The sequence below is a fragment of the Rhinichthys klamathensis genome, unplaced genomic scaffold, assembly GCF_029890125.1.
Source record: "Rhinichthys klamathensis goyatoka isolate OS25496 unplaced genomic scaffold, OSU_Roscu_1.1 h1tg000679l_1, whole genome shotgun sequence".
Classification (NCBI taxonomy): domain Eukaryota; kingdom Metazoa; phylum Chordata; class Actinopteri; order Cypriniformes; family Leuciscidae; genus Rhinichthys; species Rhinichthys klamathensis.
This window is the reverse complement of record NW_026607111.1, coordinates 42,910-61,565: the sequence shown is the minus strand read 5'-3', so window position 1 is coordinate 61,565 and position 18,656 is coordinate 42,910. Positions and strand designations below refer to the sequence as shown.

The following is an 18,656-nucleotide window of genomic DNA, read 5'->3' as shown; positions in this document are numbered from 1 at the left end:
TTTTGGAACACACCAGCTTATTCATACCACATATTCATACTAAAAGCTAAAAAACGTACATTTTGATTTCAGGGGGCCTTTAAATACTCTACATTTTTGTCGTAGTGTGCCAGATTCTGCCAAAGGGTGTGGTCTCTGTGATTGGCCCCGCCTCCAGTCCTGCCTCGGGCTCCATCGTCAGTCACATCTGTGGGGAAAAGGAGGTGAGCTTCATTTAAATATTCCACATTTATTTATTTCATGTTAATTCACTAACCATAATCTTTTTCCTTTTGTTCTTTAAACTGCTCTCTCTCAGATTCCCCATATCAAAATCGGTCCGGAAGAGACTCCGCGGCTTCCTTACCTGCGCTTTGCGTCTGTGACTCTGTATCCTAGCAACGAGGATCTGAGCCTTGCCATCGGAGCCATCCTACGCTCCTTCAGCTACCCATCGGCTAGTCTGGTCTGCGCTAAGGCCGAATGTGAGTCCAAAACCTCTGTTCTGCTCATCAGCTGGCCTGGTTTCCTTCGAGCTTGAATATGAAAAATTATTCCACATGGAGAGCAACACACACTTTAACGCACATGATACTTAAAATTAAGATTTAGAAGTCTTCAGAGAAAGGTTTTTTTCCCATTCATCCGAAAACAAAAAAGGCCACTGGCTTTAAAAAACCTGAACATTTTAATTGATTTCCATCTGCCCAATCAATCATCTTCTCTCAGCAAACGCTCAAGTTACAATATGTATTCCAGGCTGAGCAAGATAAAATTACAAAAGTTCTCAAGAAAAGACTCTGATAATGACACTGCAGTGCTTCCTTACTCCAAGCACTAACAATTACTTTGCTGTAATAGGTAGCTGTGCCAATAAAACATACTGCTGGGCAATTACGCAGCATGTCACTGGACAACATAACGTTAACGTTATCTGAGAATAAATCCCCACCCTGCTGCGTGTGTTAATGTGTGAGACACCGCCACTTACGCAGAGTGTGTGCATGTGTGTTTGTGCATTTAGACGTTCATGTGTTCAGAGAGGGCATCGCTACATAACGCTCAGCTCTGACCCAGTTGGCTGCACTATGGTTGCTATGGCAGCAGAGTAGGTGCAACTTGCCACTCATCAAGCTCATTTAAAATGGTGGCAAGAGATGGAGAGAGGCTCGCTGCTGCGCAACAGATTCTCGTTAAACAGATAGAAAGCCATTTCGCAAGCCTGTTTTGACACAAATGTTTTCATGTGTGTTATGCACAGGGATTTTGTAGTCAACCTCATTGCCTTAAATTTAGGAAACTGCCGTCTGATTCCGCACACTGTTTTTCTCAGGTGACCTCTTGTCAGACTGAAAAAGCATGAAAGGAATGACTAAACAAGTGCGTAAACACAGTCTAAGTCTTTATCAAAGCAGAATTTGACCATGATTTTCGTCTCCTGCACTCGTAAGCTCTCCAAAACTTAGCCAGCTGCCTTACTGTCTACGTTCTACATAAGTAACATGCTTTTGCATTAAATAAACCTGAGACACAGGGCAGTGGAATGAAAAATGCAAGGTATAGAGAGGCGTTTTTTTAAAGTTTAACTACTTTTAACTCTGCGTCATGCGAGAGATGCTGCAAAAGACGCAAGTCACAAGCGCAACGGTTAAACATGTCAGTTCACATGTTCACATCGAAAAACAATTGAAAAGTAGTGAAGTGTAATGCAAAAACAGAGACTGTGTGAAAGGCCTCTAAGTGTGATGGAACAGGTCTGCTAACACTTAATTTTGATGGTCCCCCAACAAGTAGTTGGAAAGTTACTTATAGTTAGTAGAATGTCTAAAGTGGACTATCAAAATATAGTGTAACCCAATCTTTCACCCTCACTTGGTTTAAAAATGGCTTCTGTGACACGAGCAATGCTTGATGCATCACTACACTTGACTATGGCTCTTTTTGCCTGTGAAATATCACAGAAATTTTGCCATTAGCTATATTTCCATCCAAAGTTGCAAATTTAACTTCAAATATCACTAAGAAAAATGCAAGTTTCTGCAGAAGCCACTGTATATAATATAATGTATATTTTATAAAAACTACTTGCGCCTCAGAGCGTGCAGACAAAACGCAATAAAGTTATCTTGCTTTCTGAAGCGGATGTCTGCTGTTTGGGAACGCAGACGTGTAAGACGTGCAGGAAACTATACTGAACCACTTTGACGACAGACTTTGCTCAGGCATTTCAGAATGATCAAAACAGCATTTCACATCTCTTTTTTTGATGCGTACTGAGGAATTTATTCGGTAATGTGTTTTAGCGGATACAAAATTTATCCAACTCAATTGAGCGCATATGTTTTATGCACATTTTTAGAATTGATGCGCATTTTGGCTTTTCCATCCAGCATTTTTTTTATGCGATATCTCAAAATGTGCATACAAATAGGTGGATGGAAACGCCAAAATACGCTTAAATTTGTACAATAAAAAACATAAAAAACGTATGCGCTCAATTGAGTTGGATACAGCTATTGTGATCACATCTTAGTAAGCAAAGAGATAAATAGTACACACAAATATTACATTAAAATAATCAATGTTTACTAAAACAGAACTATTTTCATTAACACTTTCAGTAAGTTTGTGTATAATCAACTATCTTGCATTGTCCACCATCGTGGATTGATTTATTCACTAAAGCACACTAATGGGTAACACTTTACAATAAGGTTCATTAGTTAACATTAGTTATTGTATTAACTAACATGCACTAACATTGAGGAATACATTTGTTACTGTATTTATTAATCTTTGTTAATGTTAGTTCACAGTGCATTAACTAATGTTAACAAATACAACCTTTGATTTAAATAACGTATTAGTAAAGGCTGAAATTAATATTAACTAATGAATAAATGCTGTATATGTGCAGTTCATTATTAGTTCATGCTAACTAAGGTAGTTAAATAATGTTAACTAATGAACCTTATTGTAAAGTGTTACCCATTAATGAAACTTTAGGCACATTAATGAAACCTCTATTTTGGATGTATTTCTTCACTGTGCTCAGTACAATTGTGGGATTTCCTTTTTTGTTTCCATAGAATTTAGGCATCTCATAGTTAAATGGCTACCGTTTAGAACAGGTTTTGCATTGGGAAAATGCCTATGATGTCCTACAATTCTGGCAGCTCGCTAGGTTTTGGAACTGAGCTCTAGTCACTGTCACACATGAGTCATTAAGCACAAGGCTGGTCTGGGTCTGATAATGTTTGTTTCAGTGTCACAGCACTGGTCTCTGGTGGAAAACAGAAGATCTGAGAAAGACAGTGAAATATCGAGAAAGAGCCAAATTTAGTGAAATGAAGTGAACAGAAAGGGCGAAAATCAGAATGATCGAGAGAAATCAGTGAAGGAAAGACAGAAGAAGGGTAGAGAACGAGAGTGTGGAGAGCATTGATTTCTCTCCTCCCTCAAGCTAATTAAAGTTTGGCACTGGCTTTACTGGCTCTTTCTGTGCATGCAGGCTCCCTTGAGAGCGCAGCCAGTTATTTACATTTTCACTGGGCTTTGTGTTGCCACCGACTTCACAGCAGCGTTGCAAACGGACAGATGCATGCTGTTAACAAACAACCTCAGACACAAACCATACATGGAGCCGGATTTGGCCCTTAATTCCAGTGGGGTGTTTGTGTGTCTAAATGCTTCCGGCCAACAGCTCGCTTTCTTCCCCGCAGGTCTGTTGAGACTGGAGGAGCTGATAAGGCGTTTTCTGATCTCTCGAGAGACGCTGTCAATCAGGATGCTGGATGACAACCTTGACCCCACGCCTTTACTGAAGGAGATTCGTGATGACAAAATAGCCACAATAATTATTGATGCTAACGCATCTATTTCTTACCTTATACTGAAAAAGGTAAGCGTACAGTTACATTATCTAAATGATGTTGCTTTGGCTCATTTCACATTCATTCATTCTCTTGTCTTCGCCCACCTCAATCGCTCACCTTGCAATTCAGCTTTGTTCAATATACCTGCATTTTAATGTATAGATAGACACTATAAATATCATAATTCTGCTCAAGGACTATTCCTTAATGAGCACAAAAAATGTTCTGCTTTTTACATACTGACATTTGTTTAATTGTCTCTTTCCTCTTGCCTGTCTTTTTAGGCATCAGAGTTGGGAATGACATCTGCGTTTTACAAGTACATCCTCACGACTATGGTAAGATAGAGGAGGAGTTCTTGGCCTATTTTCCTGTAGATATATTCATGCCTGGAGCCCTATCTTTTGTATTAACAATTCATCTTTATTACGCAAACCCGCTCACACTTCTCAAGCCAGCCCCCTCACAGCTTGAACTGCATTGCATACATTTCTACTGTATAACCTACAAACACAACTCACACCTATTCTACACTACTAAAACATATAGTACTAGTCTAACCTACCGATATTCAGCTTAAGGCTGGAATCCACTACACAAATCGCAACACATTTTAAAACACTAGGGATCAGACACTTGCTGATTTTGTTAATGTTTACAGAAAAAAAACTGGACATTATACATTTAACGACTGAGGATCACAAACTACCAGACTTTTAAGTCGTTCTGAACACACGCAGATGCATGTGCCTTGTTGCTTGGAGACAAATGAAAATGTTTTTAAATTGGCTCAAAATAGGTCTGAGTCTGTGCTTATCATACACTGTGATTTTCTGTGAAATCCGTCAACTCAGTAAATCATGTCATCTTCACCTTATGCACTCTACTGAAAACTCTAGTTACTAGTCTAATCGAACACTTCACTGAACCATACATACGCTACTAAAACCTCTAGTCAGTAGTCTAACGTATCACTCAAATCTAAAGGCCACACTAAACTGACATCAAAGAACTAGCATAGATGAAAGCCTACTGTGGTGCCGCCTCATGTCAGCTGTGTCTGGGTCAAAAACTTGCGCTTGAACGCATTGTAAAGACTACAGCCAATGAGCACAAACGTTCTGTCTTCATTAGAGGAAATAACTCTTCATACCAAAAGGTTGAAGTATTCTGTATTCATCATTCAAAAAGGGAAGGAGCTAGGACTGCAGATATACAAACCGTATATCGTTTGCTTGATTTCATTAGTTCTGTTTTTCTCCTCGAGCACTGGTTCACAAAGCTGAAAAGCCAACCAGAGTGGTTTCTCTCATCGAAGGGCTCCGCCGCAAATTCAACATGCTCAATCATCCAAAAAGATGCCAACGGGGGTCCAACTAGTGCCAGCGGTGCAGAACACACTGCAAATACTTTTTCCACTATTGAACAATATTATGATAGTCTACTAGTCTACCCAAACAAACGTTACTCAAACCTTGCAGGCATTTCTGAAACCTTTAGGATACGTTCAGACTGTCAGTCCAAATACGATTTTTGTGCATATCAGATTTAGCTAGTGTAAACGGACAGAAATCACATGAAATCCGATTTTTTAAAATCCGTTTCGAGCTACATTCATGTTTTTTGAAATCCTATTCAAATCCCATTTCTGGAAATCCGCTTCAGCTTGACTGCTCAGATCATATTTCACGTGGCTTATGTGACTTTCTCACGACATGTAAAACGTAAACATCAGAAGTTTATAAATTAGTAAACACTGTTACTTTGGTTCCCTGTTCGTCATATTTTAAAATAGGAGGCTATTGTAAATCCACCTCTTCACCATACTGATCCACTCAAATACCAATTATCCAGTACTATTCACTACGCTGATCTGAGCTCTATGTCTATATATATATATATATAAAATAAACCTAATTGTTCTTTAAAATGTCTAATACACACACACTAATGTTCCCGCTTGTCATTCCTGTGTGTGTGCAGGACTTTCCGTTGCTGTGGTTGGATGATATAGTAGATGAGCAGTCAAACATCGTGGGCTTCTCAATGTTTAACACCACTCACCCGTTTTACCTGGAGTTTATCAGGAGCCTAAATCTGTCCTGGAGAGAGGGCTGTGACATTAACCCGTACCCCGGACCAGCGGTAAGACGCACAAACACAAAAAACTATCAATGTATAACACACAGAGTGCTCACCCTAAACTCTCTGTGTGTGTGTGTGTGTTCAGCTGTCGTCGGCCCTGCTGTTTGATGCGGTCCATGTGGTGGTGAGTGCAGTGCAGGAACTCAACCGGAGTCAGGAGATTGGCATCAAGCCTCTTAGCTGCACCTCCCCTCAGATCTGGCAACACGGAACCAGCCTCATGAACTACCTGCGTATGGTCAGTGTGTGTGTGTGTGTGGGAGTGTTTGTGTGTGTGTGTGTGTGTGTGTGTGTGTGTATGGGTAAATTCAATTCTACTTGAAAGTCCTCCAGGAATGTTTTCTGCTTAGAGAGCACCCATTGTGTTATTAAAAGTAACAGCTGTTTCTATTCTCTTTCTCTCTCTCTCTCTCTTTAATGTTTTGATCAGGTGGAGTATGATGGCTTGACAGGTCGAGTTGAGTTCAACAGTAAAGGCCAGAGGACCAATTACACCCTCCATATCCTGGAGAAGCACAGGGGAGGCCACAAAGAGGTTAAAGGCACATACATACACATTTACTTAGATATCTAATTGGGGACATTCCATAGACTTCCACTGTTTTTATATACAGTAACCCTAAGGCCCGGGTCTACTTAATTTTCTGTGTTCCACTCCGTCTTCCGCACAGTTGAACGTGCAAGCCTTTCAAAGTATTCTCCTTTGGCCGTGAGCGTGGAATCACTCAAGTCACTCGCACATGCGCTGTTGTACATGCAACGTCCGTGTGGTCACAAAAAATAGACTGCACACGGACGGGGTGTGTGGACATCCGCGGACCCCCCTGATGATGAAAATTACGTCACGCGGATGGTACGCGGACGTCCAAAGTATACTTTGGCCTTAATCCTGACAATAAAATTTCTACATTTTCACAATTTGTAAAAAAAAAAACAATAAACACACAGGACACACACACACATATTTCGAATAGTGCCACCATCGTTGTTTTGTTTCTGTGTCTCTGTGTTAGATTGGGATCTGGTACTCTAATAACACTCTGCTGATGAACTCCACCAGTCTGGACATCAACGTCTCTGAGACTCTGGCTAACAAGAGCCTCATCATCACCACCATACTGGTGAGAACCAACTGCACCACAGCAGGCCCAAATAGCCCACTCATGTTCACAGGAAGCTTACCACATCTACATCAGTAATTCCTGTCCTAAAACTTAAGCTCTTAATTATTTACACAATAAAAAGACAGTTTACAGCATGTCTATCATGATAGAAAGAACAGTCATTACTAAGTGAGGAATTCACAGATCATTAAAGCTTAAATTATCATTTCATTTTAACAAAATTATTCAAAAGATATTTCAAAATATAGACATCAATTCATGTAATTTTATCTAACATGATGGTGTGTTTTAGAGTGTGAGACAAACAAACTAACATGACAAAACATCACAGAATAAATCAAATCCCTCACTAAAATTTGCTTATATTTGTGCTGTTGTGTTCCCATCAGAAATAATCTCACTTCTTGTCACTTCCAGTCATTAAAGGACTGGCTTTTGTTAGTTAGTTTGTTAGTTATTTTTGTTAAAGGGGTATTAAAAATTATTTAACAATAAAAAAAAGTGAAAAACCTATATACAGAGGAAAATCCTTTATATTGATTACCAATTAAAACAATATTCCCAAGATTTTTTTTTTTTTTTTTTGGCTGAAACATATTGATTAGAGAAGGGACAAAAATGAGGTACTGGAATATTTCTTAATAATGTTTTTCATGTTAGAAGTTAGTGTGTCACCTGAAGACATGGTAAAGGTAAAGCAACATCTGCTCCATCCAAAGTAGTGAAATTTACTGCTGTTTTCTTAATTGTGATATTGTGATAAACAAAAAAAAAAAAAAACATGTACAATTTTGAGTGTAATATTTTAATCCAATACAGTAAGATGAAAGTGATGGGGCCATGAACTGCAAACAGAAATGTGTGTGTTTGTGTGTGCAGGAGAACCCATACATGATGAGAAAGGTGAATTACCAAGAGTTTGAGGGGAACGAGCAGTATGAGGGTTTTTGTGTGGACATGTTGAGAGAGCTGGCTGGTATCCTCAAGTTCAACTTCCGCATCAAACTGGTGGACGATGGCCTGTATGGGGCACCTGAACCCAACGGCTCGTGGACGGGCATGGTGGGAGAGCTGATCAACAGGGTATGTAGTCGCACTCATCAACTTGTTCTCTACTGAAATAACAAGTATTTTCACACGGTTCCATTCAATTCAATTCCATGTCATTTTCCTTACTGTGTCTTGATGACTTTTCTAAGAATTTCTGTTGTGCTTCTACAATGTTTTATTGCTCTCTTTCTTTTTTTTCTTTGGAACAGAAAGCTGATATGGCTGTAGCTTCTTTTACCATCACATCTGAGAGAGAGAAGGTCATTGACTTCTCAAAACCCTTTATGACCCTGGGCATCAGTATTCTCTACAGGGTCCATATAGTAAGTCACAAATACACACACACACACACACAGAGAGAGAGAGAGAGAGAGAGAGAGAGAGAGAGAGAGAGAGAGAGAGAGAGAGAGAGAGAGAGAGAGAGAGAGAGAGAGAGAGAGAGAGAGAGAATCAACACAGTGGCATCAGTTTACGTATTCTAGCAACAAAACAATACAAAAACATAATTTTTTTTAAGTTTAAACTTAAGGGGGGGGGGGGGGGTTTGTGACTAAATCAATCACAAATTTCTAAATCAAATTTGTGATTGATTTAGATTAATTTGAATAATGAATTGGCACATAAAGTTGTAATTAATTTTCATTAGGAATTTAACTCATAATTGTTGACTGATTTCAGGTTTTAATACCCTTAGAGAGACCAATTGTTTTATAAGCAAAACCTGACCCACACTCACTCAAACGGATAACTGGTTAGTGAAATATTGGCTATATATCTTTAGGTAAACACTAAACCGTTCTGCTTTCGATGGAAGAGTATTAAAAATCAATTTCTGGTGACTCTGCTTTGCCGTTTTGATCAATAGCGCCATCTTGCGTCCGGAGTAAAACATGCAAGATTAAACCATTTGAATGAACTGAGAGGATGAGATGATACACATTGGTGCAAATAGCTTGAAATTTGATGGGAAATTCTCCTGTTTGTCCTGTCCTGAATGACAACAGCCAGTATACAGAGTGTATAATCTGGATAACTAAGGGTGATAGATAGATAGATAGATAGATAGATAGATAGATAGATAGATAGATAGATAGATAGATAGATAATGTGTCTACATGCCTAAATATGTAATTTACTTTATTTACTCCATTTACTTAATTTATGTAATTAATAGATTGAATATTTATAGTGTACCTAATCCCTTTTGGCTTTTATTGCTGCCACTTTCCTTCCTTCAGTTGCATTAATTTACCTCTCTTTCTCTTCCACTGTCTCTCAGGGCAGGAAGCCAGGTTATTTCTCCTTCCTGGATCCCTTCTCACCGGCTGTTTGGCTCTTCATGCTGCTGGCTTACCTCGCTGTCAGCTGTGTGCTTTTTCTTTCTGCTAGGTACACACACAAACACACACCAACACTCTCTAAAACTTCTAAAAATGATGGTCTTAATCAGTGTGTTTGTCTTGTTTTCCAGTAAAAATATCTTACCCTTTATAGTATAGTGAAGAAATAAATATTTAATGCTCCATGCTAGATTTCTCTCTCCCTGTGTGTGTGTGTGTACTTGTGTCAGGTTGAGTCCGTATGAATGGTATAACCCTCACCCGTGTCTGCGTGAGCGCAAAGACCTGCTGGAAAATCAGTACACGCTCGGAAACAGCCTGTGGTTTCCTGTCGGGGGCTTCATGCAGCAGGGGTCAGAGATCATGCCCCGAGCCCTATCCACACGCTGTGTTAGTGGGGTCTGGTGAGTTTGAGCGTGTGCTGGGGCTCCATATGTGTTGATGTTCATTTTAACAGAGTCAATGGACACATTACACAGCACAGCTATGGGCTTTTTGCACTCTGCTTCCATCATTTATGTCCTCTCTCTCTCTCTCTCTCTCTCTCTCTCTCTCTCTCTCTCTCTCTCTCTCTCTCTCTCTCTCTCTCTCTCTCTCTCTCTCTCTCTTTTAGGTGGGCATTCACTCTTATAATAATCTCCTCATACACAGCGAATCTGGCTGCTTTTCTGACAGTGCAGAGAATGGAAGTGCCAATTGAATCGCCCGATGACCTGGCTGATCAAACCAATATACAATACGGCACCATTCATGGAGGAAGCACCATGACCTTTTTTATGGTACAAATCATAATATTTAAGTGTCTATAGGGACAGAAATATGAACACATGCTGGCTTGCACATGTAAATGTTCATTCACATGTGAATCATACACAAGTGTAAACAAACCTCACAATCATCATGTTTTCAGGCCATTACACGTTTGATTTTGAAGTGACATAAAGCGATGATATCTAAGTGGCTGAGATGTTGCTTACTTTTTAATTAGTCCTCCCATTAATGCCATAATTTTGTTCCTTCAGACTGATTCATGAATCTGCTCGAAAACAAGTGGCAGGATTTATCGCACGAACCAATCATATCCAATCATAGTGCGATGGAGGCATTGCCTCCTCTCACGTGACTTTGCCACTTTCATTCTTAATTAAAAAATAAAATTGACAATGTTTATCAAATTAAAAAAAATATATGTAAAAATTGACTAGTCCATAAGGTTGCAAAATTAGCCTAAATTAAGCCATCTTCAGTTTTCTCCAAAATATTTTGTGTGGGATACAAGTTTATCTAATAGGTATCAGCAAAAAAACTTGAGATTTGTGCCTCTAATGCTTTATACATCTCCTTTCACTGAACATTTGTTGAAAAGGGAAAAAACGTGTTTAAATATTTTTAGGCACAATTTTGTACCATATTCTTGGAATTGCCAGCAGGCATATATTTGCATATGTGTATGGATGGGTTTTGTGTCTCTTGTTTATTTTCTTGTTGGTTTTTCGTGTAGATTACCCTTGGCGTAATGACTGTGTATTTTCTTATCAGGTTTTTGTTTGCTCAAGTGTTTTTACCATCTATGTGTGTGTCACTGTTTTCTTTCTGTTTGTTATTGTGCATGTCAAATAGAGTTTAAATGTTTATTTATGATGTGTACACTGAGGAAACATCCTCTCCTCCCCTCTCTCAGAACTCCCGTTATCAAACGTATCAGCGGATGTGGAACTACATGTATTCTAAGCAGCCCAGTGTCTTTGTGAAGAGCACAGAGGAGGGCATTGCACGAGTCTTGAACTCGAAATATGCCTTCCTCCTTGAGAGCACCATGAACGAGTACCACCGCAGCCTCAACTGCAACCTCACCCAGATCGGAGGCCTGCTGGACACCAAGGGTTATGGCATTGGCATGCCTCTAGGTAAGAGAGAGGATCCCTCAATTAATAAAATTGAAAGATAAAAGTACACATTTACGATAGAAGCCTCACAGGCAATGTAGCAGCACTGTGATTCATGTGGTTTTGAAACCATAACACCATAATAACACTTAAAAAACTTTGACAAAATATAAATCTGCTCACTTTCACTTTGCATACATACAGTTGCAATCAAAATTATGCAATCAGGTTTATTGGCAAAATGTACAGACTTTCAGGCTGTTTGCAATGAACATTCAAACAAAAGTTATTGAAATAGCTCAACACAACAAATGTTTCAAGTGGTTTCCCCAAATTCAACTGAAAATGCTACTTTTTATGACTTCTGCAGTCGCAAAACTATTCAACCCCTTTATGGCAAGCATCTTTAGTAAACCTGCTGCTAACGAGATGTATAACCAGACACCAGCTTCTGGCAGCGTTTCTGAGGAATCTTCGCCACATGAGCAATGGCCTCCAGCTCCAGTTCAGTAATATTCTTGGGTTTGCGTGCTGCAACCAGTAGAATCTTCCAGGACTTCTTCTGCAACCAAGCCTTGGTGGAATTTGAGGTATGCTTGGGATCATTGTCCTGTTGGAAGGTCCAATGATGCCCAAGCTTCAGCTTCCTCACTGATGGCAAGACGTTTTCTCCAAAGATTTGCTGATACTTCAATGAATCAATCTTGCCTTCCACACGCTGCAGGTTTCCAGTGCCAGATGCAAGATTTCGGATGCAAAACAGCCCCAGAGCATCAATGAGCCACCACCATGTACAAAAATGGCATTATATGACCCCTTTAAGCAAGTTAATATGAATGTTTAGGGTATAAATGAAGACTTTGTAATATACTTTTATTAAAAATTCTCATTAGTATTTTAAGAAAACACTCATTTTACCTGGTCAAAAACAGCTCTGTTTTCAGCACGCCGTTTCAGTGCATATGCCTTTAAATGATAATGAGCTTCGCTCACCCCGCCCCTCTGTTCTGCTGGCGTTTTGATATAACGCTCGTGGTGTGTTGCCTTGACAACAGTTGAGGGTATATTTTGGAGAAAGAATGGCAGCGGGAGTCCCTGAGGACACATCTGTGCAACCGTATCAGTTTGAACCGGAGTCGGACACGGAACAAGATGACGGCCGCAAAGAAGTTCGACAATTAAGGCTCGAACAGGACGTTTCTGAAATGGTTGGTTAACGTAATGTCACTTTGATCTATTTTTGTATGCACTGGCAGGGTAGAGTAGTGAGATATGAACGCCATGTGTTTACTGATGTATACGTTAGTTCATTGACAGATTGACGTTACAACTAATGGTCATGAAAAACTTTTGTTCGCGATTTGCAAAGATTAATATAAAGGTTAATAAAATTTTACACTCACTTCTTATGGAGGTGCAGAGGGAACATAAATAGTTGCTACCGATTCTTTTTTCAGGAGCAGCTTCTTAACAAAACCAGCTCATACTGACCCTCGTTTATAAAGCAGTCTGGTGAGAAATTATTCGCGCAAATATGAACGCATTGACGTTGCTCGTGGGGAATATTCCCTTTGAAAACAAAACTCAGCCACTGCGTCTTCAGCGGTTTGGATTTAGGAACATCAAAATGACTCTGTGTTCGTTATTACACCCAAGAACAGAACACCACAATCACTTAGACGCCATTCTGCTCCAGCGTATCAACAATGACGGACTATGATGATCGCTCGCTCAGTGCGGGTCTGTGTTCAAACGCTGCTGTCAATCAACAATCGTGGGAGGGGCGTTCGACCGTGTGACGTCACACGGTCGAACGGCTCGATTTGAGGCAAAGGAAAAACATGTAAGGAGATTAAAACAAAAACACTGGATGGATTTTTATCATTATATGATGGTTGTGTGCAGGCACTGCCAACACACATTTCAGTACAATCAACTTGTAAAAGTGCATGTACCATTATATGACCCCTTTAACTGTAGACAGTGTTCTTTTCAGCATATGCTTCATTCTTCCTCTTCTTCCTCCAGACACTTTTTCTGCCCCGTCCAGGTAGTATAACCACTGTTCCTTTAACTTTTAACTTGTGATAAATGCTTCCAACGGTGTCTCTAGGAACATTTAATGCCATCACTATCTTTTTGTATCATGTTCCTTGTTTGTGAAGGAAACATCTTCTCTTAACTTTTTGGACCATTCTTTTGACTCAGCCATATTTCTAACATGCAGTCAAACTTGACAAACCTAGTCAGTTTAGATATTTCATGTGTTCTAGCTCAAGCAAACCTGGTGCAACTAATGATGCCCTTGATTAGTTGCATCAGGTGTGCATGAGACCAACACCTGTTTTGCAGATTTGTACTGTTTTGAGGGATTCTATTCAGGGGATTGAATAATTTTGAGACTGCTGAAGTCATTAAAAGTTGCATTGCAAACAGCTAAAAGTCTGTAAATTTTGCCATTAAACCTGATTTGCAATGGTGGTTGAATAATTTCGATACTGCTCTGTATTTATCCATATACGTCTACATATTTCTGTCATGACAACTCTCGGAGAGATAGGCATGGTAATGGATATGGCAATGTTAATGTATTTGGTCGTGGCGGAATAGATCTGCTTCGCTGCTGCTGCTGCAGAGCAAATACCGAGACTTGCTACTGCCAATACATTTACAGACATTGCTGTGAGCATGTAAGACATTCTGCTCTGCTGCTGCACATGTAGCATACATGACATTTTAGATGTGTCATGATGTGAATAGCTTATTGGGACTTCCTCATGCTAGACATCTGCATTATTCTGTCTCCCAGGTTCTCCTTTCAGAGATGAGATCAGTCTGGCAGTGCTGCAGTTGCAGGAGAATAACAGGCTGGAGATCCTGAAGAGAAGATGGTGGGAGGGAGGGCAGTGTCCCAAAGAGGAAGACCACCGTGCCAAAGGCATGAACCTCTTCTCCACCTCAAAGCAATAATTTCCCCCCAGTCTCATCCCTGCTGAGATATCCATTTGGAACCAGTAGTTGTGTTCAGAACATGTTAAATGGTCAAAAAGCTACATTGTCACAAAAAAAAAAAACAGCTGGTAGTTCCAAAAACCAGCAGGGAGCTAGTTTGTTTCTGGTCCAATATGAGCTTGAACCAGCTCATAACCAGCTAGAAACCAGCTACCATGTTCGAAAACACAGGGGGCAGGGTTTCACACACCCACTGTAGCTGTCAAATGCAAGCAGTTTTGTGTGTGTTTAAAGTCGCGATGAAATGGAAGTATAGACAGTTCTTTTCTTCCATAATTTGACGTACATCCAAGTGAAACGGGTTGAAAAAATGTAGGACAGGCACTTGATTGACTGCTGATTAGATTGAGGCAGAGCTGAATGTGAGCTTAAAGTCAACTGTGTGAAAGAGGCGGGGTTTAAACAGACTAAATGTTTGGAGAAGTCTGGGATATGTCACCAGAGAGAGGTCTGTCATTTTCAGAATATCAAGTGACATTTTAATAAAAAATGATTGGGTAAAAACTAAATTTAAAACCAATTAAATGCATAGATTAATCGTTCACAATAAATAAATGCATCTCGAAAATAGGGTGAATTTCCACTCAGTGCCGACTTAAAGAATGTAAATGTAAGATTTCTGTCTGTGATGAAAGATTGTCATAGTGAATTAAACACTTTTAAACAATCTGCATCTGTTGCAGGTCTTGGGATGGAGAACATTGGCGGTATATTTGTGGTGTTAATCTGTGGCCTGATTATTGCTGTGTTTGTGGCTGTGATGGAGTTTGTGTGGTCCACACGCCGATCAGCTGAAACAGACGAGGTACGGCCTCTCTCCTGCGACCGCCAATATCACAGTCACACTACAGTAGGTTACCAAAGCAACCCGCCGACTCCTCGCGTTAGTGTGTGTTGTAGTGAAGTCGAAGTCAGTGGTTGTCACGGTGTGTGCATGTCTACTTGTGTAATATATAGTTCTGTGATATTCACGTATATGCACTGCCAGCCAAAAATGTTGAATTAAGAAATTTTTATGTTTTTGAAAGTAGTCTCTTATGCTTAACAAGGCTTGTTTTTTTTATCAAAATGCACTATCAACAGTAATAATGTTAAATATTATTAAAATTTTAAATAATTGTTTTCTTTTCTTTTTTAAATATTTTTTGTCATGTGATGACAATGCTGGATTTTCATAAACATTTCTTATCAGTTTTTGCTGATAAATATTTAGTGAAAACTATGATACATTTCCTCAGGATTCTTTAATGAGTAGAAAGTTCAAAAGAATAAAAAACTTTTTTTTTTAAATAGTAGTGTATCATGGTTTCCACAAAAAACATTAACAGGCACAACTGTTTTCAACATTGATAAGTAATAAGAATCGTTTTTTGTGGATCATATGACAATGAATGATCATGTGATACTGAAGACAAATGACAAAGTAATGATGCTGAAAATCCAGCCTTTTACATTTGAATTACATTTGAAAATATATTAAAATAGAAAACAGCTATTTTTAATTGTAATAATATTTCACAACTTTACTGTATTTTTGATCAAATAAATTCCACCAGGGTGAGTATAAGAGTGCTATTTCAAAAACATTAAAAATCTTTATTATTCCAAACTTTTAACCAGTAGAGTATATATGTACATATATATCTGTGATATATACTTCTGTGATATTAATCTTCTTTTGTTCAAGCCTTTAATATATATTTTTATCATTCAGGTGTCCGTATGTCAGGAGATGTTGACAGAATTCCGTAACGCTGTTTCCTGCAAGAAAAGTTCTCGCCTTCGCCGCCGCCGCCCCCTGTCCAGCTCTCTGGCCCTTCGGCACCCCACCCGCATCACTTTAGGCGCCCCGCGACCCCTGCGACTTGTCAGAGAGATGCGCCTTAGCAACGGAAAGCTCTATAGCGGTACGGGAGCCCTGACAGGAAGCTCAGGGCCAGGAGGAGGGCCCTCAGACATGGGCCCCGGGCCCCAGCGACTCCTGGAGGACCCATTAGGTGCCAACAGCACCCCCTCAGTGGCCCTGGGACCGCCCGCAGTGACAGTGCCTCTGCCGCGGGGCTGCACTCATGTGCGCATATGCCAGGAGTGCCGGCGTATCCAGAGTCTCCGCACAACCTCTTGTACACGAATCCCTCCCTCCTCGGCCCCTCTGCCTCGCCTGGCTCCGCCCCCTCCTCACTCATCCTCCAATACAGACAGTGAAGGTGGAGGTGGGCCGAGCCCATGCCGGATAGGACACTCCCCACCGGCGAAAGGCTGCACTTTACCGCCACCTCAGTCTAGCAACAACACAGACCTAATGGGAGAGCAGAAATGAGGAAAAAAGACACTGTCAAAAGGGGAGACAAAAGTATGACACATTTTTGCAATATTTGCCCCCTTGTTCAAAATCATAGACATATGCGCTTTCCATCTTTTCCTTGGTACGACAGAATTATCCTTTTCTTTTGGATAGCCATGTGTCATATCAAGTATTCTTTTGTACTATTGAACGATGTACTACAGTATAACAGTGACCATGTCTGAAGTAACCTTGAGATTTAAGATTGTCCGCCTCAGTCTGAGGATTTAGAAGTTAATAAACTTCCCCCGGCGGTTCTGATCTTCAGGCAGCACACAGACGTCTGCTTGCAATCGAGGCAGACTGTGGCACAGACTCTCCTTCCCTTCCCTGACTGAATTCTCTCTGTTACGATAGAGGTCACACACAGGAAGTAGCACAGAGTAGTCTCGTCTGAACGTCATTCTCTCAATGACACTGTACAGATCAGAGCCAGACCGCGACAGAATGAGAGCACACACGTTAATGGAGAACAATGACGCCAAGTTGTTAATTAAAGATATTCTAAACAGATATTCATACTTTTCTGTACTATACTTATTTTTAAATTCACTGTCTGTGTAATTTAATTCTGGGGTTGTGTTGTCTGAATTGGAAATTAAAAAATAGAGATACTTTATTGATACAGAGGAGATCAACTCTGAATGAATATGTATGTTACTGGAAATGAGGAGCTGTTTATTCATTAAAACATGGACTTTGATCTGTCTGTAGACAAGTGTGAGTCCGTAACCAGTGCTGGAGATCACACCACATGCCTCAACCCAAATTTGCAAACGCTGCATTTACCACAGATCAGTGTTTTTAGAAACAGAAAGTCAGACATCTGTTGTTGTGGTTCAACTTACACTTGTATATATTTTCCCACACACATCACATGCACTGAAAAATGACTGATGAAAGAAGGAAGGAAATAGCAGAATCACAGATGTTCTAAAAGGTCACCGAAACTCTTTTTTATTTTAAACCATTTCTATACAAATGTGAATTGCATTATAAAATTATGCTTATTTACATTAATATTAGATCAGAGAATATTTTAAGTGAATGCATTAAGGTCAAGGGGTCAGTTTTAGGAGTTGAGGGGGCTTCCACATGTTAAAACTATAGATCGACAAAGAAACTCATTTGGAATAAAAAATATATGAATTTGTCTTTTAACAACATGCATTTTTCAACAACAAAAAAACTACTCTCAACCCTTATGCTGTGTACAGACTGGATTGTGTTTTTCTGCTTTCTGCAGACAATTTTGTTCTTCTAAATTGAAATCAAAGCCAACAAAGGGATAAAATGTGTTATGTAATCAGCACATTTCTTTCGTCTTGAGAAGATTTTTGACTTTTGCATAGACCACACCGAACCATGTCTAAAGAGAACAGACACTCTTTTTATCAAAAAACACCGTAAGTGTCAGTTTTTGAGCCATTTTGGCAGAATAACAATTAAGGCCTGTTTACACTAAGAACAATAACTATATTAGTGCCACACCAATGGACGATACAGTTCTGTTTATTTTAGTTGCATGCTGCAGTTATGCCGTCCGCCGCTTTAAATGCTCAAGGTGGCTGGATTCTGATCGGCTGTGTAAGAAAAAATTATGTGGACGTCACGTCGAAGATCTCAAAACGTCTCGGTTACGGATGTAACCCTCGTTCCCTGAGTAGGGAACGGAGACGTTCCGTCGGATGACGACGAATGGGGGTTTCGCTTAGAAGCCAATCAACTTCAAATACTTCAAAACGAGCCAATGGCAAAGAAATGCCATGGGTCTGCGGAATTTGCATAGCGTAACTCCGCCTCACCTCGTGAGTATATAAGGAGAACGCTGGCAGCAAACCGGCATGTTTCTTCGCTGAGGAGCCAACCTGAGTTCAGGCGATCCCCGCGGTACAGCGGAA

General features: G+C 39.9%; 1 protein-coding gene across 3 annotated transcripts in view; it reads left to right on the top strand.

The window, feature by feature from the left end:
• The window catches only part of grik5 (glutamate receptor, ionotropic, kainate 5), a 62,363-nt gene extending 44,907 nt beyond the window's left edge, over nt 1-17,456 (top strand). For 2 of the 3 annotated variants that reach the window (XM_056241852.1, XM_056241851.1), the window contains exons 4-20: nt 106-203; nt 299-464; nt 3,702-3,880; nt 4,139-4,192; nt 5,838-5,999; nt 6,085-6,237; nt 6,430-6,534; nt 7,013-7,120; nt 8,003-8,206; nt 8,383-8,496; nt 9,453-9,562; nt 9,744-9,917; nt 10,127-10,292; nt 11,195-11,420; nt 14,209-14,337; nt 15,095-15,261; nt 16,126-17,456. In XM_056241852.1, the coding sequence (XP_056097827.1) occupies nt 106-203; nt 299-464; nt 3,702-3,880; nt 4,139-4,192; nt 5,838-5,999; nt 6,085-6,237; nt 6,430-6,534; nt 7,013-7,120; nt 8,003-8,206; nt 8,383-8,496; nt 9,453-9,562; nt 9,744-9,917; nt 10,127-10,292; nt 11,195-11,420; nt 14,209-14,337; nt 15,095-15,261; nt 16,126-16,731 (2,921 nt within the window). In that variant the 3' untranslated portion in view covers nt 16,732-17,456. The remainder of the gene's footprint in view (nt 1-105; nt 204-298; nt 465-3,701; nt 3,881-4,138; nt 4,193-5,837; nt 6,000-6,084; nt 6,238-6,429; nt 6,535-7,012; nt 7,121-8,002; nt 8,207-8,382; nt 8,497-9,452; nt 9,563-9,743; nt 9,918-10,126; nt 10,293-11,194; nt 11,421-14,208; nt 14,338-15,094; nt 15,262-16,125) is intronic. The other variant, XM_056241853.1, reaches the window with a different exon arrangement.
• Nucleotides 17,457-18,656: the final 1,200 nt, after the last annotated feature.